The sequence below is a fragment of the Oncorhynchus keta genome, chromosome 14 (assembly GCF_023373465.1).
Source record: "Oncorhynchus keta strain PuntledgeMale-10-30-2019 chromosome 14, Oket_V2, whole genome shotgun sequence".
Classification (NCBI taxonomy): Eukaryota; Metazoa; Chordata; class Actinopteri; order Salmoniformes; family Salmonidae; genus Oncorhynchus; species Oncorhynchus keta.
This window is the reverse complement of record NC_068434.1, coordinates 25,113,321-25,138,589: the sequence shown is the minus strand read 5'-3', so window position 1 is coordinate 25,138,589 and position 25,269 is coordinate 25,113,321. Positions and strand designations below refer to the sequence as shown.

At 44.1% G+C, this 25,269-nt stretch overlaps 1 protein-coding gene and 1 pseudogene across 3 annotated transcripts in view; both read right to left on the bottom strand.

Annotated features, from left to right (window-relative positions):
- Positions 1-2,818: 2,818 nt before the first annotated feature.
- On the bottom strand, positions 2,819-4,033 carry LOC118394218 (DNA primase small subunit-like; annotated as a pseudogene).
- Positions 4,034-6,660: 2,627 nt separating this feature from the next.
- LOC118393048 (multiple epidermal growth factor-like domains protein 9) overlaps positions 6,661-25,269 on the bottom strand; it is a 47,925-nt gene continuing 29,316 nt past the window's right edge. For 2 of the 3 annotated variants that reach the window (XM_035785259.2, XM_035785261.2), the window contains exons 3-6: positions 18,810-18,949; positions 17,660-17,809; positions 9,027-9,296; positions 6,661-8,922 (exon numbers count right to left, since the gene is read on the bottom strand). In XM_035785259.2, coding sequence (XP_035641152.1) covers positions 8,405-8,922; positions 9,027-9,296; positions 17,660-17,809; positions 18,810-18,949 — 1,078 coding nt within the window. In that variant the 3' untranslated portion in view covers positions 6,661-8,404. The remainder of the gene's footprint in view (positions 8,923-9,026; positions 9,297-17,659; positions 17,810-18,809; positions 18,950-25,269) is intronic. The other variant, XM_035785260.2, reaches the window with a different exon arrangement.

Genomic DNA, 25,269 nt, shown 5'->3' with positions numbered 1-25,269 from the left:
GTAGGCTTATCCTTATCCCAATAAGTTTTGTGTAGGCTTATCCTGGCATGATAACCGTGTGAAATCTCTCTAGGACAAGGTGACTTTTATCACACCTCCACAGTAAACAAAACTATATATACCTCATATACAGTGCATTTGAAAAATATTCAGACCCCTTGACTTTTCCCACATTTTGTTACATTACAGCCTTATTCTAAAATTGATACAATTGTATTTGTCTCCTCATCAATCTACACACAATACCCCGTTATGACAAATCAAAAACAGGTATTTTGAATTTTTAGCAAATTTAGAAAATAAAAACTGAAATATCACATTTACATACGTATTCAGACCCTTTACTCAGTACTTTGTTGAAGCACCTTTGGCAGCGATTACAGCCTCAAGTCTTCTTGGGTATGACGCTACAAGCTTGGCACACCTGTATTTGGGAGTTTCTCCTATTTTTCTGTGCGGATCCTCTCAAGCTCTGTCGGATGTGGAGCGTAACTGCAGAGTCATTTTTAGGTCCGGGCTCTGGCTGGGCAATCAGAGACTTGACCCTAAGCCACACCTGCATTGTCTTGGCTGTGTGCTTAGGGTCATTGTCCTGTTGGAAGGTGAACCTTCACCCCAGTTTGAGGTCCTGAGCACTCTGGAGCAGGTTTTCATCAAGGATCTCTCTGTACTTTGCTCAGTTCATCTTTTCCTCGATCCTGACTAATCTCCCAGTCCCTGCCGCTGAAAAACATCCCCACAGCATGATTCTGCCACCACAATGCTTCACCGTAGGGATGGTGCAAGGTTTCGTAAAGACGAGGCCCATGGCATTCAGGCCAAAGAGTTCAATCTTGGTTTCATCAGACCAGTGTCCTTTAAGTGTCTTTTGGCAAAATCCAAGTGGGATGTCATGTGCCTATTACTGAGGAGTGGCTTTCGTCTGGCCACTCTACCATGAAGGTCTGATTGGTGGAGTGCTGCAGAGATGGTTGTCTTTCTGGAAGGTTCTCCCATCTCCACAAGGGATCTCTGATCTTTAGGTTCATGGTCACCTCCCTGACCAAGGCCCTTCTCCCCGATTGCTCAGTTCGGCCAGGCAGCCAGCTCTCGGAAGAGTCTTGGTGGTTCCAAACATTTTCCATTTAAGAATGACGGAGGCCACTGTGTTCTTGGGAACCTTCAATTCTGCAGAAATGTTTTGGTATCCTTCCCCAGATCTGTGCCTCGACACAATCCTGTCTTGGAGCTCTATGGACAATTCCTACAACCTCGTGGCTTGGTTTTTGCTCTGACATGTACTGTGGGACCTTATATAGACAGGTGTGTGCCTTTCCAAATCATGTCCAGTCAATTAAATTTACCACAGGTGGACTCCAGTCAAGTTGTAGAAACATCTCAAGGATGATCAATGGAAACAGGATGCACTTGAGCTCAACTTCGGGTCTCATAGCAAAGGGTCTGAATACTTATGTAAATAAGGTATTTCAGTTTTTTACAAATGTGCTAAAATTCATTTAAAAAATGTCGTCACTATTGGGGTATTGTGTGTAGATTGATGAGGAAAATGTTTTATTTAATCAATTTTAGAAGAAGGCTGTAACGTAACAGAATGTGTAAAAAGTCAAGGGCGTCTGAATACTTTCTGAAGCAACTGTACCCCCCTTAGGTTCTCGAGAGCTAATGGGAACCTAGCTTCACTCTTACCAAATAAGATATTGTAGCAAATATCGTGATTCAACAACAATGGATTCGAGTTACAGCTCTTTGACCATAACTGGTCAAGCTCTATCGTCATAACGCAACAGAACACATAAACTGGTGTCACATTCACTCATGGTTGTGCAAAATGAAATGTGTGTAAAACCACACCTCCAAATATTCCGTCAACCTAGTGCCATCAACCTTACTGATGTTGTCTCCATGAACTGATGGTTTCCACGGTTGTGGCTAGATGTAGTACAGCTCCATCTAGTTGTTGCTTTAGGGCCAACTGTAGCATTTTAGCTCAGCCCAACCTAAGCCCTTTCCTAACCTGCTCCACTAATTCTCCTAACCTGCTAAAAGTCATTTCTGTCCGTAGCTGTACTCCATCTAGCCACAACCATAGAAGCCAATCAAGCAATTAGTTCCAAGAAATCATTAGTATCACCACACCGGCCTTGCTCTCTGCTTGCTTTTCATCTCCAACACAGGGCACAGAGTGTAGATGTGGTTGCAAGAACAGCTTAACAGACATGTGCTCAGAGGGATCTGCCATACATCCACATCGCGTGCCAAAACACAACCACGTTACAAAAAGCAGTCCCATTGTGAGTAGTAGGCCTCTGGCCAAAGGAGGAGATGACTATCATAAAAAAAAACTATTACAAATTTCTTTTCATTTTAGTCAATGAAAATGTGACGAGACGAGAATTCCACGTGAGACTAATGGACATTTAATATGACATGACATACAGACTGCGGTGCGAGAGCGGCAACACAGATGAAAGAATAACAACCCCCTTGAAAATAGAGCTACTGATGTGATCAAAGCAAACATTGCCTACATGTCCTGGCACTTTTTTTGTTTTGTTTTTTGAAGTACAAAGTCATTTTCAGCAATAGGCTTTCTAAATGTTTTGCACATCTGTGATTTTCAATCATTGATAAAGAGTAAAATATTTGCAAGACAATTCTCAAACTGAGACCATTTGTTTACAGTGTATCTGTAATGTGTGTTCTCCATCTTTAACTGTCAGATTATGAACAACTGATATGATGGGCTTGTTAAGATTAGCCAACCATTGTAGGTACCAATCCCAGAAACAGACAGTGTTCCGTTGGACACTGCTCAGGGTTAGAAGTCCTTTTGAAGATCACTCTTTTTAAGATGCCCCCTTTCCTTGAAAGAGCCATCCCTTACAGGAATTGATCAAATAGTTTTTACATACTTCGCCAAGCTTGTTCGTTTGTAGTCTCTTATCTTCCGCCGCTCTCCTGCTTCTCTCTCATTCTCCTTAGTGTCCTCCTCCTCTTCCTCCTCTGCTGTCTTGGGCCGATCCAACTCACAGATCAGACTGATAGTGGGCACATCGAAGGGGTCAAAGCGATCCAGTTTTCTCAGGTCAATAGGAACAGAAATCCCCCTGGATTTGGGATGGATGCTGAATGGGGCTCTTCAGCAAATGGTTGACTCCTTTACTGATGTTCACAACGAGCCGAGGGTAAAAGTACTGCAAATAACCTCCTTCTCAAAGTAGTGGCCCTTGGCAGTTGTATGTTTGTTTTAGACCAGAGTCTTAAGTCTTCCCCACCGCTTCTCAGGGTTTTTCTCAATCTGGAAGCACTGCAGAAGCTCCTTTCTGACATCTTTGGGCATGAGGGACAGCACTTTGTCTGCAACCTCTTTGTTGCCCAGTATGTCCTGTCCCACTAGAAAGTACTGGAGAAAGTGGTGCTCCACCACCACCAGGGATTTTTTGATGAATGGATGAATTGAGTCTGACAGTACTACTTTCCTCACCAGCTCGTCTTCATCCTTGACCAGACTCAGGTACTCAGATACAGCGGAGCGGAGCACTGAAAGCTTCCGGGTGGCCTTGTCACACACCCAGCAATGCACCCCTCTCAGTGCCGGAAACCAAAGACATCTCCAAGGCCTCTGTCCACGATACGGATGACAATAATCATCAGAGTCCAGCACTTTGGGCAGATGTCTGCAGCACTGCAACAGCTTCTGATATTGTCATAGTCTATCATATCAACATCAAACACCTGCTCCTTCTCCAGAGCCTGAAGGATCCAGACTTGACTGTGTTATACTGATTAGGCCTGTGACTGTAGACCGCTCCAACGTCAATCTTGTACAGATTTATCTTCTGCATCTCCTTCACCAGCTCGTTCAGAGTGCTGAATGACTATTGTACGTAGATGTCATCCTTCAATGTGAGTAGTTCTTTGTCACTCCTCCATATTTCGGCCACCGGTAATATTGAGAGAAAGGGAAAAGTCTGCGGTAGTAGAGGGGTAATAGCTCCGGTAGAGGGGCCTGGTCGTAATCAGCAGCTGGCATTTCTGAAGTTATTATGCAAATGTATAGATTGAAGTGAAAATAATAAGAAAACGTCTAAAATGTTGATAGCCGACTGTACCCCTCAATTGTTTTAGTGTCCTGGCACCTTGCTTCACATCAGTTCAAACGATTGACAAGTAACTGAAGTGACAGCCTGGAGCTGTGTGGGAGACAATTCTGCCAATGAGAGAGTCGTAGCTAACTGCATACATGGAGTGTGTCTGAAAGTGGGCGTGTCAACAGAAGTGGGAGGATCAACAGAAGTGGGTGTATGGAAATCAGCTATTGGGCAGTTTTGTTGCCACTCAAGACCATTTTGCATGGCTGATTGGGCTGCACGACGAGTCTATTGCTGACAACTGTAGCATTTTAGCTAAGCCTAACCCTTTTCCTAACCTTAACCTCATTCCTCTAACCTGACACGCTAATGATCCTAACCTGCTATGTAAAAATTAAGCTGACCTGAGGTGCATCTGGAAATGGCTGGTCTAAACAATAATGGAGCTCTGATGTTACACCCATCGCTGTTGATCCACCCATTAATGTTACATCCATAGCTGTTGATCCACCCATCAATGTTACATCCATAGCTGTTGATCCACCCACTTCTTTTGAAACACCCACTTTCAGACACACTCCAAGTATGCAGTTATCCATACTTGGAGTGAGAGGATTGCATGAAATACTCTGCATGAATTCATGCTTAGGATCGGACAAAACAGATGAAAAGTGTTTGTTTGCTGAATTTACATATTTCAGTTTGAGCTGATCTGCCCGGGTTTCCTCCCACACAGCTTCCAGGTGGTCACTTCTTCTTCTTTGGAATTGTGTTGGCGGACTGCATCCAATTTAAGGTGCATACACCTACTGTACTGGAGTGTGAGGCGTTTCACAGCTACCTACATTAAATTCTTTGTGATAAGGTTAAGCAAAATATGACCTTGACAATTAATAGCCCGCTCTAAAAAAAAACACCCCATTCTACTATTTACCCTATCTAAACCAACGGTCTGGGGGGACAGAACACTACCACTCAACACCCCCTGCAACTGTTCTGCAGTAAAACCTCGCAATCCCAAGTATTTCTCTGCCGCTGCCACCTCTCTTTTCTGGGACTTTCCATCCATTTCTGCAACCATAGCTATGAATGCCAAGAAACCTACCTCACTGAAGCACATATTCTTCCCATCACTCTCTATTGGTCTCTGCCTTCTCAAAGAAATCATCTTAGTATCCCTCACCCTGTACCCATCTTCCTCTACCACTCTCTTCACTGCTTCAGCATACAACACCACTTTCCCTACTACTCTGACCCTAGCAACCTAAACCTGCCTTTCTCTCACCAAACACCTCCGATCTCCAGCCCCGCGGGCACCCCTACAACTTTCTCCACTGAAACGACACATTCCTTTGTCTCATGCCCTCCTGCACACTTCTCACATCTAGGACTCTCCCTCCGACATACTGCTGCAACATGCCAAGACCCTACATCAAAACTCATCAAAACTTCAGTCAATCTTTTGAACTGATACGAAGCCAGGTGCCAGGATACTTGACTTGAAACTAACCTCAACTAGGAACAATAATCTTTACTCTTGCTCTCATTTTCATGTAGCTATTTAAGCATTAAGGCCAGAGGGGTTGTGGTTTATTGGTCATATACCATAAACCCCCGAGGTGCCTTATTGCTATTATAAACTGATTATCAATGTAATTAGAGCAGTAAAAATAAATGTTTTGTCATACCCATGGTAAATGGTCTGATATACCACAGTTGTCAGCAATCAGGGGTCAAACCACCCAGCTTATAATTTTTCTTTGATCACACCAGAAGCTCTATTTTCCCATATGTGCTGCTATTCATTCATCTGTGTTTGAGCTCTTGCGCCGCGGTCCACAAATATGAGTGGTTGCTCTTTTTCCTGAGAAAAACAAATGCTATTTGTTGAATATTAGGAGTTTGGTAATACTCCCCCCGCCACAATATCAATGTTGCCAGTTAAGGTATATGAGAGGACAGTAGGCCTAGTTGGACAAGGCTATCTGAATGTGCACATGATGGAAGTTAGAGATTGAATATTTAGGCTATATTTAATACAAATAAAATGCACTGACAAAATGGCTGTAACTGATACTAGACTAAAATTGTCCAGAGTTGTCGTCGACTGATGGTAATTAAACCAGCAAAGGATGAAATTACTAAAATGTGACAGACTAAAACTAAAATAGCTACAAAAATGAACACTGCTGCATGGCTGCCCAGGCTGGCAGACAGGACACCCCTCTGTTGTTCCAGAGCTCCTGGGGTCCCAGCAGGTGCTGAGGTGGAGCTACTGTTACACAGTACCAAGCCTTGTACACATGAAAACATTTGACCATGTTTCCGCATATGCCCATAAAAAGGAAGCAAAGACTATGACAATATGAAACAACAAATGAAAAACAAATCAGCCCAGTCTTCCCTGTTGAAATGACGCTACACTTCCTTAGCACTGGTGAGTGACTCAAACGATTGCCATCATTATTTAGTTGATGTCATTAAGCCTTCAATTCACAGAAATGCTGCCACTGTAAAAACAACAATTCCAGGTAGTGTAAACATGCAAATATAAAGGAGTTAAACACAGTTACAGACCAACCAATAAACCCAATTTTATTTAGCATTGTGTGTGACATTTTCAGTTTGTACTATTTACAGTTTTTTTCCATTCATTATTTAACAGTAGTTAGGGATGATGGCATGTAGCATATCCTACAACATAATACAGAGGGTAGATCTATTGATAGGTCATTTCCTGTGTGGACTGTGCCGAGCCCATATTTGAGTCTTTCAGTGTAAGGGTACTGACTGTTCTGAGTGTAAACTGCACTCTACCTGTACAATAATAATGATCCTATTCACATTCATCTGTACAATGTCCTACTCTTATTTACAGCGATCACACTGGGGAAAGAGGCATTCCCTGAGGAGTGAGTTCCCTTACTAGCTTAACTCACTCATGATGCTTTTACCAGAAACAAATCCAGGATATCAATTGTAGTTTATTAAAAACACTTGAGCGGGATTAATGGTGATGCTGCCAGCAACACATCACCAAGATCTGTTTCTATTTTGTACTGTTAAGACTTACATAAGAAATTGTGGCTGGCATCGTGTCCTAGAAGTGGATTACTTAAATGAAACCAGCCTAAATGGACTAGTACTAAAAATTTGTTCAGCAACTTCCATTGAGGTAGGCATTTCTCAAACCAGCAGATTTGCACACCATCAGTAAATAAGTCAAAGTTATAATCATAACGAACAATAGGACCAACTGCCCTGCAGGGAACAGTAGTGAGTAGAGAGAGGATACAATGTACGTTTGATCATCTAAACACCCCTCGTTAATACTCAAGGTAAGGACCTGGAAATTCTTTATACAGAATACAACTGAAAACAAAAGAGGATGTCATTAAGCCAGCAGCCTTCCCATTTCCTATATCACTCACAAAAAAAGACATACATACATATGAAAACATTTTGCCCTTTTCAATTTGCATTCAATATAGCACACAAGTTATAACACCATGAAACGCATCTTCCATGCGCAACATTTATCCCAAAAAGAAAACTTGAAAATAAATAAGAAATGAATCAAAATAAATGGAATAACAATCATCGTCTAGACTAGATCTCTGTTCAAGTTATAACTTAAACTGTTAGTTCGTTTTAAAAGGTTCTGAAATGCTAGGGTTCCTAGGGTAGTCTGATGTCCATTGAGCTGCATAAGGAACAGTGTGCCATACAATAGAGACATGGGAAGAATCTCAATTGCATACTCCTTGTGTCCTCTCTCCTCACTTCCTTTAGAGGGGAGGGACCTCTGACTTTCACGCTCATCCAATCAGTTTGGAGAAGGAGGCTCGGAGAGATAACACGAAGAGTATGCAATTGAGATTCTCCCATGGTCCTCTAATCTTGCATGGGCAAACTCCCCATTACCTCAACCATCCACATCTGTTATAGTGCCCTCTGCAGGCACAACTGAATTTAAAAAGTCTACTCTTCTTTGGACCCTTCATCGACATCTTCTTTTACGTGAATCACTCAAATCTGAAATGGAGCCCAAACGTAAGGACAAACAGAAACATTCCATTCCTTTTCTCTTTGCAAACATCTGTCAGTCTGTTGGTGTCCTTCTGCTCCACAGAAGGAGAGAGGAGCTGGGTAGAAGGAGTCAAGTTACGCATTGAGCTTTGGGTTTGGTGTCCAGCAGCTTTGAAAGTCTTTATCCATTTCATGCCTCTGTCCTGTGAAGCAGGCAGCCAGGCCGGAAGCCTCTCCGGGAGTGTCCAGTCTGTCCGCAGTGTGCTGTCTGTCTGCCCTGTGGGCTAGGCCTTATAACAGTTGCCCTGGTTGGTAAGAGCCAGCTGGCCGTTGGGCGCCACCTCGTTGGCCTCGTCTTCCAGCAGGCCAGACACGTCAGCGTTGGGAATGCTGTCATGGTAACTGCTGAAGCTGATGTTGTCCTCCTTCAGCTCAATGGTCCAGAAGGGAGCGTTGAGCTTGCGGTTCTGGTACTCTCTGTAGGTGTACACTCCTCCCACGAAGCCCAGCAGCAGCACCACTACTAGAATGATGACGGCCAGGACGATGATGTTGAACTGGGTCCAGGAGACCTCCGTGAGAGCGGCCGTGGTATTGACTGTGGGGCTGCCCAGGCTGGTGAGCAGGGCCTGGGTGGTGTCTATGCTCAGTAGGATGCTGGAGTTAGTAGTGGAAGGGGAAGCACTGGTGGGCACTGTGGCAGTCAGGGCCTTGCTGCTGGGGGTTGGAGCAGAGGTTGTAGTGGTGGTTTTAGGGGTCTCTGTTGTTGTAGCAGGCTCTGGGGTAAGAACGATCCGTGCTGCTAGAAAACAAATTATTCACAATGTGAATGGGATTGAATTGAGCTACTCATGGCTCATTCAATAACTAATACTCCTCTGCACCAAATTATTGAATGACGCTTACCTGGGCGGGTGCAGTTGTGGGCAAGGGCGTCCCCTGTGAAGCCGGGGGCACAGAGCTGGCATTGAGGCCCCGTGGTGTTGACGGTGCAGCTCAGGCAGTGGCCAGTGTCAGGGTGGCAGAGCTGGGCCGGCCCTGTAGGGTCTGCGTTCCCACTGCAGTCGCAGGTGACACACACACCATTGAAACTGTAGAAGCCAGCCTTGCACCGGTCACACTGCTGACCGCTGTACTCAGACAGGCACTGGTCACACACTGGGAACCCATCAGAGTCTAGGGAAACAAAAACACACACTAATACATGTCAGTCATAAAATAGACTTGGCTGATGCACCACCACTAGATGGCACCAGAATGCCAAAGAGATTGATTTCTAATACAGTACAACACAGAGGGTAAGCCCTCTGGCAGTGTTTAGTAGTCTACGGGCTACATACGGGCTACATACGGGCTACATACGGGCTACATACGGGCTACATACGGGCTACATACGGGCTACATACGGGCTACATACGGGCTACACATGGGTTATATAAGACTACCCTGGCTAATAATAGGATTTTCTGTTGAAGAATGAGACATTTTTTAACTTCCCCAAAAGACTCAGCGAAAATATTCAACGATAATAACACACCATTTAGCAGACACTTTTATCAAAAGCAACTTACTAACACACATCTCTACAGCACAGAATCAATTTCAGTTGAACTGTTTTTAAAGACTGATCCCTTGTATCAGAGCAGCATCATCATCACTCATCATTATCAGGAGTCAGCTTTCTCCTCCGGCCTCTGAACCTTAGTAATATGATGCTACTATACAGTGCCTTCCTTCTCTCCTAATGGCTTCACTAACTGTGATATATCCCCTTTTGATGTTGTCACATCCATTAAGGGCCAAGAGCTCTGACACCAAATATTATTGAGCACAGTAATTAGGCTCGCTGCATGTCATGAGTGTAAGTGTTGATCACCTCCTACTAAACAGGTTAATCAAGAAAATAGCCACACATTTAATGGTACCTCAAATTTGTGCTGCAGGCTGTAGTCTGCTCAAGATCATTCATCTCTAAATCATATCTAACTCTTTCAGACTTATGGGAACAATATTTGTGCCCACAACAGACACACTTTTAAAGACACAATAGATTTTTTAGAAAAGAGTTCAACCAATAAAGTGCAAGAGTGAAAACAACTCTTATCTATAGGCAGTTTCTGATTGGTCTGTTTTAACCCTGGACTGTTGGCAGTGGAAACGCTTTAGTCAGATTGAGCCGGTGTGTTATATCACCAGGAGAGAACATGACCCAGTCAGCACGGTGACGGCTGGGGGGCAAACCTTCACATGATGATACTGTACAACCTGACCTGGATATTTACCCAATACCTTTACCATCCCCCCTGTCTACTGCAATACAGCCAGCTCAGTCACTTACAGGCCTGAACATAATTTTCAATCCAGTTCTCGCTCGCTCGCTCACACACACACACACACACACACACACACACACACACACACACACACACACACACACACACACACACACACACACACACACACACACACACACACACACACACACACACTTCCGTCATCATTAAGTGTTTTGAGAGTCTAGTCAGGTCTTCAGACGACGCAATTGCAACCACACTGCACACTGCCCTAACCCATCTGGACAAGAGGAATACTTGTGAGAATGCTGTTCATCGACTACCAAACTCGTCATCAAGCTCGAGACCCTGGGTCTCGACCCTGCCCTGTGCTGGACCCTGCCCTGTACTGGATATCCTGACGGGTCGCAGGTGGTGAGGGTAGGTAACAACATCTCCACCCTGCTGATCCTCAACACTGGGGCCCCACAAGGGTGCGTTCTGAGCCCTCTCCTGTACTCCCTGTTCACCCAAGACTGCGTGGCCACGCACGCCTCCAACTCAATCATCAAGTTTGCGGACGACACAACAGTGGTAGGCTTGATTACCAACAATGATGAGACGGCCTACAGGGAGGAGGTCAGGGCCCTGGTGGAGTGGTGGCAGGAGAATAACCTCACACTCAACATCAACAAAACAAAGGAGATGATTGTGGTCTTCAGGAAACAGCAGAGGGAGCACCCCCCTATCCACATCGACAGGACAGTAGTGGAGAGGGTAGAAACTTTTAAGTTCCTCGGTGTACACATCACGGACAAACTGAATTTGTCCACCCACACAGACAGCGTGGTGAAGAAGGCGCAGCAGCACCTCTCAACCTCAGGAGGCTGAAGAAATTCAGTTTGTCACCAAAAGCACTCAAACTTTTACAGATGCACAATTGAGAGCATCCTGTCGGGCTGTATCACCACCTGGTACGGCAACTGTTCCGCCCACAACCGTAAAGCTCTCCGGAGGGTAGTGAGGTCTGCTAAACGCATCCCTGGGGGCAAATTACCTGCCCTCCAGGACACCTACACCACCCGATGTCACAGGAAGGCCATTAAGATCATCAAGGACAACAACCACCCGAGCCACTGCCTGTTCCCCCCAGCTATCATCCAGAAGGCGAGGTCAGTACAGGTGCATCAAAGCAGGGACTGAGACTGAAAAACAGCTTCTATCTCAAGGCCATCAGACTGTTAAACAGCCACCACTAACATTGAGTGGCTGCTGCCAACATACTGACTCAACTCCAGCCACTTTAATAATGTAAAAATTGATGTAAAAAATGTATCACTTGCCACTTTAAACAATGCCACTTCATATAATGTTTACATACCCTACATTACTCATCTCATATGTATATACTGTACTCTATACCATCTACTGCATCTTGCCTATGCCGTTCTGTACCATCACTCATTCATATATTTTAATGTACATATTCTTTCATTCCTTTACACTGTGTATAAGGTAGTTGTTGTGGAATTGTTAGGTTAGATTACTCGTTGGTAATTAGTGCATTGTCGGAACTAGAAGCACAAGCATTTCGCTACACTCGCATTAACATCTGCTAACCATGTGTATGTGACAAATACATTTGATTTACACACACACAAGCACGCACACCCACACAAGACAGAGTTTGAGCTGAACATAGAGCACACTGAACATCATGGGCACAGCTGGGCCACTTCACAGCAAGCTAGTCAGGCAGCAACAGAACAGAGGGGGGTGGGCACCACACTCCATTGACTTCACAAGGCAGCAATAGGAGGATCATGTTGTGTGTGTGTCCCTTCCCCTCGCAGTGCAGTGATGTAGCTGCTCAGATTAGCCCCCCTCAGCACTCAGCCCTGGCCGGGCAAACAACCTGACAGGCTTCTCCACATGGCTGTTGCCAGGCTGCTGGGACCCAATGGGAGGCTGTCAGCAGTCACATGGCTGCGGCTGATTGGTCAGATCAGAGGTAGGGAGAAGGTGATAGACAGGGACTCTATGTATGTCCTTGACACCAAGGCTCAGGCCTCAGCTGCTGAGGTATTAGTTTAGTACAGGTACAAACGAATGCTGGCTTGCCTGGTTAAAACATGCTTAATATCAAATACGTGTCTACAGGAGCACAGACATACACTGTGACCTAGACTTTTGTGAAGAAGCTGATGTGAGCAGACCCATGCTCGGTGATGAAACATAACTTGACCAGCAGGGATAAGACAGATAGGTGGGATTAAACATCATCAACCAGAGGGTCCAGACATTGATTCTTTGACAAACCATCACAAGTAAATAGCAATTATCTGTAAAAGATTAGAAGTATCCCTGCGGATGGGGCTATAACAATTGTCAGGGGTGCAACTTTCACTGGGGACGGGGGCCCCACATTCTGAAATTGCAATTTTGTCTTCCCCAGTTATCATTGGAATGTGATACAAAACGAGTCAACGGGGTGCTTTAGGATTTTGCGGATGCCTCCTAGCAATCGGGTAAGTTGTTTAGAGATGCCCCCCCCCACTTCTAAAACCAAAGTTGCACCCCTGGTAATGGGGACCAGAGCCTTCATCACTGGCAGTGACTGTTGATTGTGTTTTGCTGTTGGAACATTAAGAGTACTCCTGGGCCTTCTGTGGTCACTCTCTCTCTGCCAGGCAGGGCACACCAAGACATAATGCCAGATACACCAGCCTAGTAAAAGAACCACAAGAAACACCATCCAACCTGGAACTGAAAAGATATAATCCTTGCAATAACAGCCACAACAGGACAACTTTTTCTGGACGTCGTAAAAGACCATGCGCCAAAACTGAAACGGAAGAGATATAGCTAGCTAACAACCTTTTCCAAGTGGAAGAAAAAAGCTGGACAGAGCTAGCTAGCTGGGATTTTCTACAAGGAATCTGCCACCTATCTGCCACCTACACCTGTTGCCTGCTGCACTGCTGCTTGGATTCCACCTGGCAATCTGATCACTGTCTGCCATGGCCTGTCTCTCTCTCTCTCTCTCTCTCTCTCTCTCTCTCTCTCTCTCTCTCTCTCTCTCTCTCTCTCTCTCTCTCTCTCTCTCTCTCTCTCTCTCTCTCTCTCTCTCTCTCTCTCTCTCTCTCTCTCTCTCTCTCTCTCTCTCGCACTCTCTCTCTCTCACTCTCTCTCTCTCGCACTCTCTCTCACTCTCTCTCTCTCGCACTCTCTCGCACTCTCTCTCTCTCGCACTCTCTCGCACTCTCTCGCACTCTCTCGCACTCTCTCGCACTCGCACTGTTGGGGCGAGTGACTCTGAACATACAATGGCTAGCCCCAAGTCGTATTGTTTTATTGTGCTTTCTGCTATTTGCCTCATGACACCTGCGTGCTTTGTTGACTATGAACTTGCTTATTAACCCAACCGTAGGACAGACTGTTTGTTCCCACACTCGGGACTCTGACTCTCTATTGATTACACAGACTCTTGGCCTACCATCCTATTCTAACCACCACTTGCTGGCTTTGTATTCATGTTACCTGATGAAATTGCTGTACAATATTATCTTGTTGCTATCTAATGCACATTCAGATGTCATACATCAACAATGCAGAGCTCTCCCTGTCGTCTGCCGTGCCCCGATTGTATTACTGTAGATGATATCTGGAAATGTGCATGCACAGCCTGGCCCATCTACTGTTGCTAGCACCAATTCTGACTTGTGCTCTGATATCTGCTTCACTTATTTCTGCTCTCGTAAAAGCCTGGGTTTCCTGCATGTTAACACTCGAAGCTTATTACCTAAAATGTATCCATTGAAAGTGTGGGTTCACAGCTCCAATCCAGATCTGTTGGTCATTACTGAGACGTGGTTAAGAAATAGAGTTTTGTACACTGATGGTAACCTTTCTGGTTATAACCTTTTTTTTCCCGGCAAGACAGATCTGCCAAAGGTAGTGGAGTGGCAATCTTTACCAAGGAACACCTCCAGTGCTCTCTCTGTCCCGAAACAATTCGATTTTCTGGTTTTATGCAATAAACTTTCAAATAGCTCTTTGTTGACTGTTGCTGGGTGCTATCGTACACCATCAGCACTGGCCTGTACCCTACCTGCCCTAAGCTCTCTCCTGGCCCCTTACACTAAGTCTGAATTTGTCCTGCTAGGTGACCTAAACTGGGACATGCTTAAACCACGCCAAGTTCTAAAGCAATGAGACTCCTTAAATCTTTCTCAGATTATTATTAATCCCACAATGTTATGACTCCAAACACCCAGAAAGGGCTTCTCTCCTTGATGTTATCTTCACGAATAATCCTGATAGGTATCAGTCTGGTGTTTTCTGTAATGACCTGATTTGTCATAGACGCTTGCTAAAAAACATTAATGAGCAAGCCTTCCTTCATGACCTGGCCTATTTACATTGGTATAGAATCAGCTTGATCCCCTCTGTCGAAGACGCTTGGACCTTCTTTTTTAAATATTTTCAGTGGTATTGTTAACAAACACACCCCCATAAAGAAAATGACAATTAAAAACAAGTACAGCCCCGGGTTCGACCGTGATCTGGCAGAGTTACAACACCTCAAGAATTACATTTGGCGAAATGCTCGGCACACGCTGACTGGCTCTCGTTGAGGCAAATGAGAAATAAGCGCACTCAGGCTATCCGGAAGGCCAAAGTTAGTTACTTTAAGGAGCAGTTCCCTCTATGTATGTCTAACCCTAAGAAGTTCTGGAAAACGGTTCAAGACCTGGAGAATAAAGCCTCCTCCTCACAGCTGCCCATGTCCCTTAATGTTGATGATGTGAAGTGGCTGTTCCACTGGATGTCATAAGGTGAATGCACCAATTTGTAAGTCGCTCTGGATAAGAGCGTCTGCTAAATGACTTAAATGTAAATGTAAATGTAATGTGGTTGTTACTGACAAGAAGCACATGGCTGAGCTCTTTAAATCACCACTTCATTAAGTCAGGATTCCTAATTAACTCAGCCATGCCTCCTTTCCTCATCTCCCTCCCCTTCTAATGCGGCGAGCCCCATGCTCCTCCCTCTTTCCCCCCTGCCCTGCTACAAAGTTTCTACCTACGGGCGGTCACTGAGTCTAAGGTGCTAAAGGAGCTCCCCAAAAAAACATCTGGGTCAGACGGTTTATACCCTTTCTTAAATCAAATGTTATTTGTCACATACACATGGTTGGCGGGTGTTAATGCGAGTGTAGCAAAATGCTTGTGCTTCTAGTTCCGACAGTGCAGTAATATCTAACAAGTAATCTAACAATTCCCCAACAACTACATGATACACACAAATCTAAAGGGGTGAATGAGAACATGTACATGTAAATATATGAATGAGTGAGGGGCATTGTTCTTTAAGGTTGCTGCCCCCATCATTGCCAAGCCTCTCTCTGACCTTTTTAACACGTCTCTCCTCTCTGGGGAGGTTCTCATTGCTTGGAAGGCAGCCATGGTGGGTCCTTTATTTAAAGGGAGAGATCAAGCTGATCCTAACTGTTATAGATCAATTTCTATTTTGCTCTGTTAATGAAAAGTGTTTGAAAAACACATCAATAATCAACTAACTGGCTTTCTTGATGTCTATAGTATTCTCTCTGGTATGCAATCTGGTTTCCGCTCAGGTTATGGATGTGTCACTGCAACCTTAAAGGTCCTAAATGACATCACCATTGACTTTGATTCTAAGCAATGTTGTGTTGCTATTTTTATTGACATGGCCAAAGCTTTTGATACGGTAGACAATTCCATTCTTGTGGATCCTCTGAGGGGTCTTTGGCCTGGTTTGCTAATTACCTCAAAGGGTGTAGTGTATCAAGTAAGAACATCTGCTGTCTCAGCCACTGCCTGCCACCAAGGGAGTACCCAAGGCTCGATCCTAGGCCCCATGCTCTTCTCAATTTCCATCAACAACATAGCTCAGGCAGTAGGAAGCGCTCTCATCCATTTATATGCAGATGATAGTCTTATACTCAGCTGGCCCCTCCCCGGGTTTTGTGTTATAAGCTCTAGAATAAAGCTTTCTAAGTGTCCAACAAGCTTTATCTGCCCTTAACCTTGTTCTGAACACCTCCAAAACAAAGGTCATGTGGTTTGGTAAGAAGAATGCCTCTATCCCCAACGGTGTGATTACAACTTCTGAGGGTTTAGAGCTTGAGGTCATATAGAGTTACCTCATATAATTACTTGGGAGTATGGCTAGATGGTACACTGTCCTTCTTTCAGCACATATCAAAGCTGCAGGCTAAAGTTAAATATAGACTTGGTTTCCTCTATCGTAATCGATCCTCCTTCACCCCAGCTGCCAAACTAACCCTGACTCAGATGACCATCCTACCCATGCTAGATTACGGAGACATAATTTATAGATCGGCAGGTAAGGGTGCTCTCGAGCAGCTTGATGTTCTTTAACATTCGGCCATCAGATATGACACCAATGCTCCTTATAGGACACATTACTGCACTCTATAGTCCTCTGTAAACTGGTAATCTCTGTATACCTGTCGCTTATTTATAAAACCCTTAGGCCTCACTCCCCCTATCTGAGATATCTACCGCAGCCCTCAGCCTTCACATACAACACCCGTTCTGTCAGTCAAATTCTGTTAAAGGTTCCCAAAGCATAAACATCCCTGGATCGCTCCTCTTTTCAGTTCACTGCACCTAGCAAATGGAACGAGCTGCAAAAACCACTAAAATTGGACAGTTTTATCTCAATCTCTTCATTCAAAGACTAAATCATGGACACTCTTACTGACTGTTGTGGCTCCTTCGCGTAAGGTATTGTCTCTACCTTCTTGCCCTTTGTGCTGTTGTCTGTGCCCAATAATGTTTGTACCATGTTTTGTGCTGCTGCCATGTTTTGTTGCTACCATGTTGTGTTGCTACCATGCTGTATTGTCATGTGTTGCTGCTTTGCTATGTTGTTGTCTTAGATCTCTCTTTATGTAGTGTTGTGGTTTCTCTCTTGTCGTGATGTGTGTTTTGTCCTATATATATATATATATATATATTTTTTTTTTTTTTAAATATATTTTTTATTTGGTTATTGTTATTATATTTATTTTCTCTGCAGGAGTCCTTTTGGTAGGCTGTCATTGTAAATAAGAATGTGTTCTTATCTGACTTGCCTAGTTAAATAAAGGTTCAATAAAAAATACAAAATAGAAGTAGCAACCAGACCGGCAAGGGTTCTAATAAGGCGACCTAACTAAGAAGGGCACTACTGAGGCAGGGGGTAGTGGCTACTCACCGGTGTGACAGGTGCCAGTGGAGGTGGTGTTGGAGCAGGGGCAGGCGACACAGGCATCGGTGCTGGCAGCACCAGAGCTGCGGTAGAATCTGGGCTTGCATTCCTCACAGTTGGGTCCTCGAGTGTTGCCCTGGCAGTTCAGACAGACGCCTGTGTGGAAAAGGAGAGAATATTATGGTGAATTTTTTTTTTTTAACTGTCGGAAATATGATACATGCCATTTGTTGACCACACCTAAACCCTATAGTGGTTTTGTTTGTACACATTAGAGCAGCAAATACTGCCATCCTGTTGATTTGAATTTGAGCCTCAGGTTGTTGAGTTACCTGTTATTGGGTCTTTACTCTGCCTGGGCTGAATGGTGAACTTCTTCTGTTACTCTATACCTGTTTAGTAATGCTGTAATTACCCTAGTAACACTATTGTATTAATATACTGTTTATATACTTACATTCAAATGGACTATTTCATTGGTAATTACATAGTGATGGAGTTGAGTGTTTTTTGTGGAATAGAAATTATTCTGTATAGTGAGACATTGCAGACGTCCTCTAAAATGAAGAAATACACAGTCCCTTAAAATGTATTATAAAAAGGACTAATCCATTTTCTAAGTGTCGTCATTGTGGAATCTTCTATTCTGTTCCAAGTTCCTTTCACTTCTCGATAGGAGTGATAATGGTGTTCTCGATCTAAAACAAATAACCCTATAGAGGTAGGAACAATCATCTTGATTTTCCAGTTTTCTGACAGAAATGGAACAGGTTACTGCCATGTTAATCTGGAAGAGACAGAGTCTTTGTTTTTTAACATACCCACAGGTTTCTTATGTAACGCTTCCTGGCTGACTGAGAGGGTCATTCTAGTTGATATCAGACCTGAGCTAAGGAAGTAAATATACGCCATTCCTCCATTGATCCCAGGAAAGACTACTGTGCCATCTGGCTATGCATCACAATAGCAAACAGATGGTTTCTACAATTCAATCCAACTTCACCTCCTTCAAGCCTCTCGATATCTTTTAGTGTCCACTCACACAACAATACACAGCTGTGGAGATGGACACGAACAGGATTCATGTGTAGCAGAAACAAGAAAGTGTGATTGTTGTGGTTTGTAGATAGAAGGTGTGGTGTAGTGGATTACTCACCAGATTGTGGGTGGCAGTAGTTAGTAAGGTTGTTGCACTGGCAGGGTTGGCACCCCGTGCTGCTGAAACGGAAGAAGCCTGGGTGGCACTCGTCACACTTGGGCCCGTACACTCCCGTCTTACACACACACATTCCTGAGCTGAAAGGACAGGAGCGCACAGTCAGCACACGGTCACATACTTTGACTCTTTTCTATTTGATTATCCAGCCTTTAGGTTCTGTAACAGCTCAACTGTACTGCTGTAATGGTGGAACTGCTCTATTTGGTTAGAGACTCTTCTGATGGCAGGATTGTACTAGCCATGACATTCTGTGGTTTCACGCCTGACATCCTACAGGTTCCCCCTGAGTGGTTTCTTCCATCAATCCATCTGCTACCCATAACTCCCATCACAATCCCTTCCCTGGTTAACCAGATCCTCCACTCTATCCGTGGTGAACAGAACACAGCTACTCCAGTCAGATTCAATAACCTGGGATAGCCTAGCCCCCCATCCTCCACAGTTCTACGCTGTCTAGGCCTTTTATATATAATTCTACTAACATGTTTGGCATGTTCTGGGGGCAAGGGCAGCACGGTAGAGTCTGGACCACAAACTGGAGCACTCCAGGGACATCTGGTCCAAGGCTGTAGACAGTAGCTGCCTGGATCACACAGCCTACAGGCCAGGTACGATTATACTCAGCCTAGCACAGTCCCTTTCTGCCAGGTTCTCATCACAAGCTAGGTTGCCAGCCAATTGGCGACAGTTTAATGCGAAAATCTAAAATCTGCAAAAAGAAAATACACATTTTACCACCAGTGGTGTTTCCACCAAACAGACTTGTTGCAGATAAAAATCTGTGTATGATGACAGTGCACACAAAATGTATGTTTTTCGTTTAAATTTTAATGTTCCGAATACAAAAATCTAAAGTTCAATGTGTATCAGGTACCAAGGTAAGACCCAAGTGCAAAATGTGTGAAGCAACAATGTTTATTGTTACAACAGGGGCAGGCAAATGACAGGTCAAGGCAGGCAGGGGTCGATAATCCAGAGTAGTGGGACCAAGGTACAGGATGGCAGGCTGGCTCAGGGTCAGGTCAGGCAGAGGTCGGTAATCCAGAGTAGTGGGTCCAAGGTACAGGATGGCAGGCTGGCTCAGGGTCAGGTCAGGCAGAGGTCGGTAATCCAGAGTAGTGGGACCAAGGTACAGGATGGCAGGCTGGCTCAGGGTCAGGTCAGGCAGAGGTCGGTAATCCAGAGTAGTGGGTCCAAGGTACAGGATGGCAGGCTGGCTCAGGGTCAGGTCAGGCAGAGGACCAAGGTACAAGATGGCAGGCTGGCTCAGGGTCAGTGGGACCAAGTGGGGTACAGGATGGCAGGCTGGCTCAGGGTCAGGTCAGGCAGAGGTCGGTAATCCAGAGGTGGAGCAAAGGTACAGGACGGTAGGAAGGCTCAGGGACAGGACAGGCAAGGGTCAAAAACCAGGAGGATGAGAAAAACAGCAACTGGAAAAACACAGGCATAAATACACAGGGGATAATGTGGAATATGGGTAACATCTTGGTGGAGACAATCACAAAGACAGGTGAAACAGATCAGGTCTTGATCAACCGATAGTTGTCACAAAAACAAAAAAAGACTGGTCTTAGTATTTTATGAGGATCCCCATTAGTTGCTGTGAAAGCAGCAGCTACTCTTCCTGGGGTCCACACAGAACATGAAATAATACAGAACATTAGTAGACAAGAAGAGCTCAAGGACAGAACTATAAACATTTTAAAAAGGCATACACAGCCTACATACAGTGCCTTGCGAAAGTATTCGGCACCCTTGAACTTTGCGACCTTTTGCCACATTTCAGGCTTCAAACATAAAGATATAAAACTGTATTTTTTTGTGAAGAATCAACGACAAGTGGGACACAATCATGAAGTGGAACGACATTTATTGGATATTTCAAACTTTTTTAACAAATCAAAAACTGAAAAATTGGGCGTGCAAAATTATTCCGCCCCTTTACTTTCAGTGCAGCAAACTCTCCAGAAGTTCAGTGAGGATCTCTGAATGATCCAATGTTGACCTACATGACTAATGATGATAAATACAATCCACCTGTGTGTAATCAAGTCTCCGTATAAATGCACCTGCACTGTGATCTCAGAGTCTCGGACCTCAGTCTCAGAGGTCCGTTAAAAGCGCAGAGAGCATCATGAAGAACAAGGAACACACCAGGCAGGTCCGAGATACTGTTGTGAAGAAGTTTAAAGCCGGATTTGGATAGAAAAAAAGATTTCCCAAGCTTTAAACATCCCAAGGAGCACTGTGCAAGCGATAATATTGAAATGGAAGGAGTATCAGACCACTGCAAATCTACCAAGACCTGGCCGTCCCTCTAAACTTTCAGCTTATACAAGGAGAAGACTGATCAGAGATGCAGCCAAGAGGCCCATGATCACTCTGGATGAACTGCAGAGATTTACAGCTGAGGTGGGAGACTCTGTCCTTAGGACAACAATCAGTCATATATTGCACAAATCTGGCCTTTATGGAAGAGTGGCAAGGAGAAAGCCATTTCTTAAAGATATCCATAAAAAGTGTCGTTTAAAGTTTGCCACAAGACACCTGGGAGACACACCAAACACGTGGAAGAAGGTGCTCTGGTCAGATGAAACCAAAATTGAACATTTTGGCAACAATGCAAAACGTTATGTTTGGCGTAAAAGCAACACAGCTCATCACCCTGAACACACCATCCCCACTGTCAAACATGGTGGTGGCAGCATCATGGTTTGGGCCTGCTTTTCTTCAGCAGGGACAGGGAAGATGGTTAAAATTGATGGGAAGATGGATGGAGCCAAATACAGGACCATTCTGGAAGAAAACCTGATGGAGTCTGCAAAAGACCTGAGACTGGAACGGAGATTTGTCTTCCAACAAGACAATGATCCAAAACATAAAGCAAAATCTACAATGGAATGGTTAAAAAATAAACATATCCAGGTGTTAGAATGGCCGAGTCAAAGTCCAGACCTGAATCCAATCGAGAATCTGTGGAAAGAACTGAAAACTGCTGTTCACAAATGCTCTCCATCCAACCTCACTGAGCTCGAGCTGTTTGCAAGGAGGAATGGGATAAAATTTCAGTCTCTCGATGTGCAAAACTGATAGAGACATACCCCAAGCGACTTACAGCTGTAATCGCAGCAAAAGGTGGCGCTACAAAGTATTAACTTAAGGGGGCTGAATAATTTTGCACGCCCAATTTTTCAGTTTTTGATTTTTTTTAAAGTTTGAAATATCCAATAAATGTCGTTCCACTTCATGATTGTGTCCCACTTGTTGTTGATTCTTCACAAAAAAATACAGTTTTATATCTTTATGTTTGAAGCCTGAAATGTGGCAAAAGGTCGCAAAGTTCAAGGGGGCCGAATACTTTCGCAAGGCACTGTATCAGTACATACACACACTATCTAGGTGAAATAGGGGAGGCGTTGTGCTATGAGGTGTTGCTTTATCTATTTTTTTCAACCAGGTTTGCTGTTCATTTGAGCAATATGAGATGGAAGGGAGTTCCATGCAATAATGGCTCTGTATAAAACTGTATGTTTTCTTGAATTTGTTCTGTATTTGGGGACGGTGTGTTTTAAAGTACGTGGGCTTTAGCCAACAGCTTGCAGATATAGTGCGGGTAGGCTGTGCGGATAGGCTAGTCTACATTATGAGATTATTATGGATAAGAGCAAGAATAGTTTTATTTGTCAAACAGCAGTCAAGCATTGATCAACATGTCACCAGAATAAGACCCTCAATATTTATTGGAACGTTTATTTATTAGATCCCACCATGTCAAACAAAACAATATAGGTCAGCATTTATAAAATTGAATGAAACTTCCTTTTTCCATCACAGTTGACGTGATTTTTATATGGTATGACTTTACTTGCATATAACTGTGGATGGATGGAAACATGGTTATAGACTATTAGAGTGACCTTGGAGTGGACGGGTCAGGGTACCTGTGAGACCCTCTTCAGGAATAAAGCCCGTCTCAAGGGCCCTCAGTAAGACACAAAAGGACAAACCCTCTCCTACACAGCCCCATCTCCTGCTGGGTAGAAAGAGGGATCGCTATGACTAAAGAGAAGAAAGATCTGTCTCGAGCAATAACTAATTCACACCCAGTTGCCTCTGGTCATCGTGGACTGACATGCAATTTATAACTAACCCTGAATTGGCAAGTCATTAATGACAAAGAATTCACTGTGGTTTAGATTACAGTACAATCCCTTTTGGAATGAGATAAAAGAGAAAAATGACTACACATCTTCTATGTCAATCTAAATTTCTAAGATAATAAAATGACAGGCTAAAACTAAACAATTAATTAGTGTGCTGCTGATGATGATGCCTATACTAGCTGTGTATGATTGCTGACAGCTGGAACTAAGCTCTCTCAGTAGAGGGTGCTTTCTGTTTGATTATCCAGTCTTGCTCTTGCCCAATTTAATCTAATTAAACTTGAGCTCTTTAGCACCCCTTCGAGCTTTGAACATCACTTATTTCATTTGCTAATGCCAAAACACTCCACTGCATTTCACCTGCACATTCCACATACTGCTGCGTGGTCAGCCTGCCAAACATACGAGCTGATGCTCCTATTGAATCATACATTAGACAGACTGAACAACCCCCTTTCTTTTCCTCCATTCACAGAAAATACATTTAAAAACATATCAGAAAAAAAACTGAAGGCTGCACATCTATAGGCTACGTACACACACACTCGCTGATTCCAATCATCATGTGTGCTGATTGCCAGAGTCTCAAAGGAAGAACACACAGCGATGAGTCATGCCAAATCACTCCCTTTCATCAAAAACAAACAACAAACTAGATCTGTGGACAACAAGCAAATCGCAATCCAGCTCCCAAGAAGTGACAGAGCAGTTGCCTCAATGCCTTCACATGAGTGCGTGGGCCTTATTCAAACGAGGCTTTGTTAAAACACTGCTCTTCATGAAATTCTGAAGTTGATGGTAATGCTTAGTGTGTAAAATAAATAAATATATATACATATTTTAAAGACGAAAAACACGTGTACAATCATATGACTCCATGGGAGTGGAGGAGGAGAGGAGAATGCTACCGTAGCAGTAGACTTGGACAGTGAGCAATAGGGACGTGACACAGTAGGGAAGTGACAGCTATTTTCTGTTAAAGTGTCGCAGAATTAACAGCACTTCTAATACCGTAGGGCTATTCCTGACGCTTCCATCTTGATGAGCAAAACTTTTGTGGAAAGTACTACACTGAGTACAGACCTTGCTTCCATTCAGCCACAAGGGCATTAGTGAGGTAAGGCACTGATGTTGGGTGATTAGGCCAGGCTCGCAGTCGGCATTGCAATTCATCCCAAAGGTGTTTGATGGGGTTGAGGTCAGGGCTCTGTGCAGGCCAGTCAAGTTATTGTCATGCTGAAACGGGAAAGGGACAAATTGTTGCCACAAAGTTTGAAGCACAGAATCATCTAGAATGTCATTGTATGCTGTAGTGTTAAGATTTCCAAACATTACAGTTGGCACTGTGCATTCGGGCAGGTAGCTTTCGCCTGGCATCCGCCAAACCCAGATTTGGCCGTCAGACTGCCAGATGATGAAGCAAGATTCATCACTCCAGAGAACCCGTTTCCACTGCTCCAAAGTCCAATGGCGGTGAGCTTTACACCACTTCAGCCGACACTTGGCATTGCGCATGGTGATCTTAGGCTTGTGTGCGGCTGCTCGACCATGGAAACCCATTTCATGAAGCTCCAGAACAGTTATTGTGCTGATTTTGCTTCCAGAGGCAGTTTGGAACTCAGCAGTGAGTGTTGCAACCGACAGACGATTTTTAAGTGCTATGCGCTTCAGCACTCTGCGGTCCCGTTCTGTGCACTTGTGTGGCCTACTACTTCGTGGCTGAGACGTTGTTTCTCCTAGACGTTTCCACTTCACAATAACAGAACTTACAGTTGACCAGGGCAGCTCTAGCAGGGCAGAAATTTGACAAACTGACTTGTTGGAAAGGTGGCATCCTATGACGGTGCCATGTTGGAAGTCACTGAGCTCTTCAGTAAGGCCATTCTACTGCCAATGTTTGTCTATGGAGATTTCATGGCAATGTGCTCAATTTTATATACCTGTCAGCAACAGGTAACAGGCTGATTGGTCAGCTATTTGAGCCAGTAAAGGGGGCTTGACTATTCTTGGGTAGCAGAATGACTTTAGCTTTCCTCCAGGCCTGAGGGCACAGTTTCTTGTAGGCTTAGATTGAAGACATGGCAAATAGGAGTGGCAATATCAACAGCTGTCACTTGACTGTCATTCAGAAAAATATTTCCTCAGCTGATGATGGTCGACAATATCACTAGGCCTAACTAAACAGCTGGATACAAAATGAGCACCCAACAAATATGTATATTAGCCTACACAAA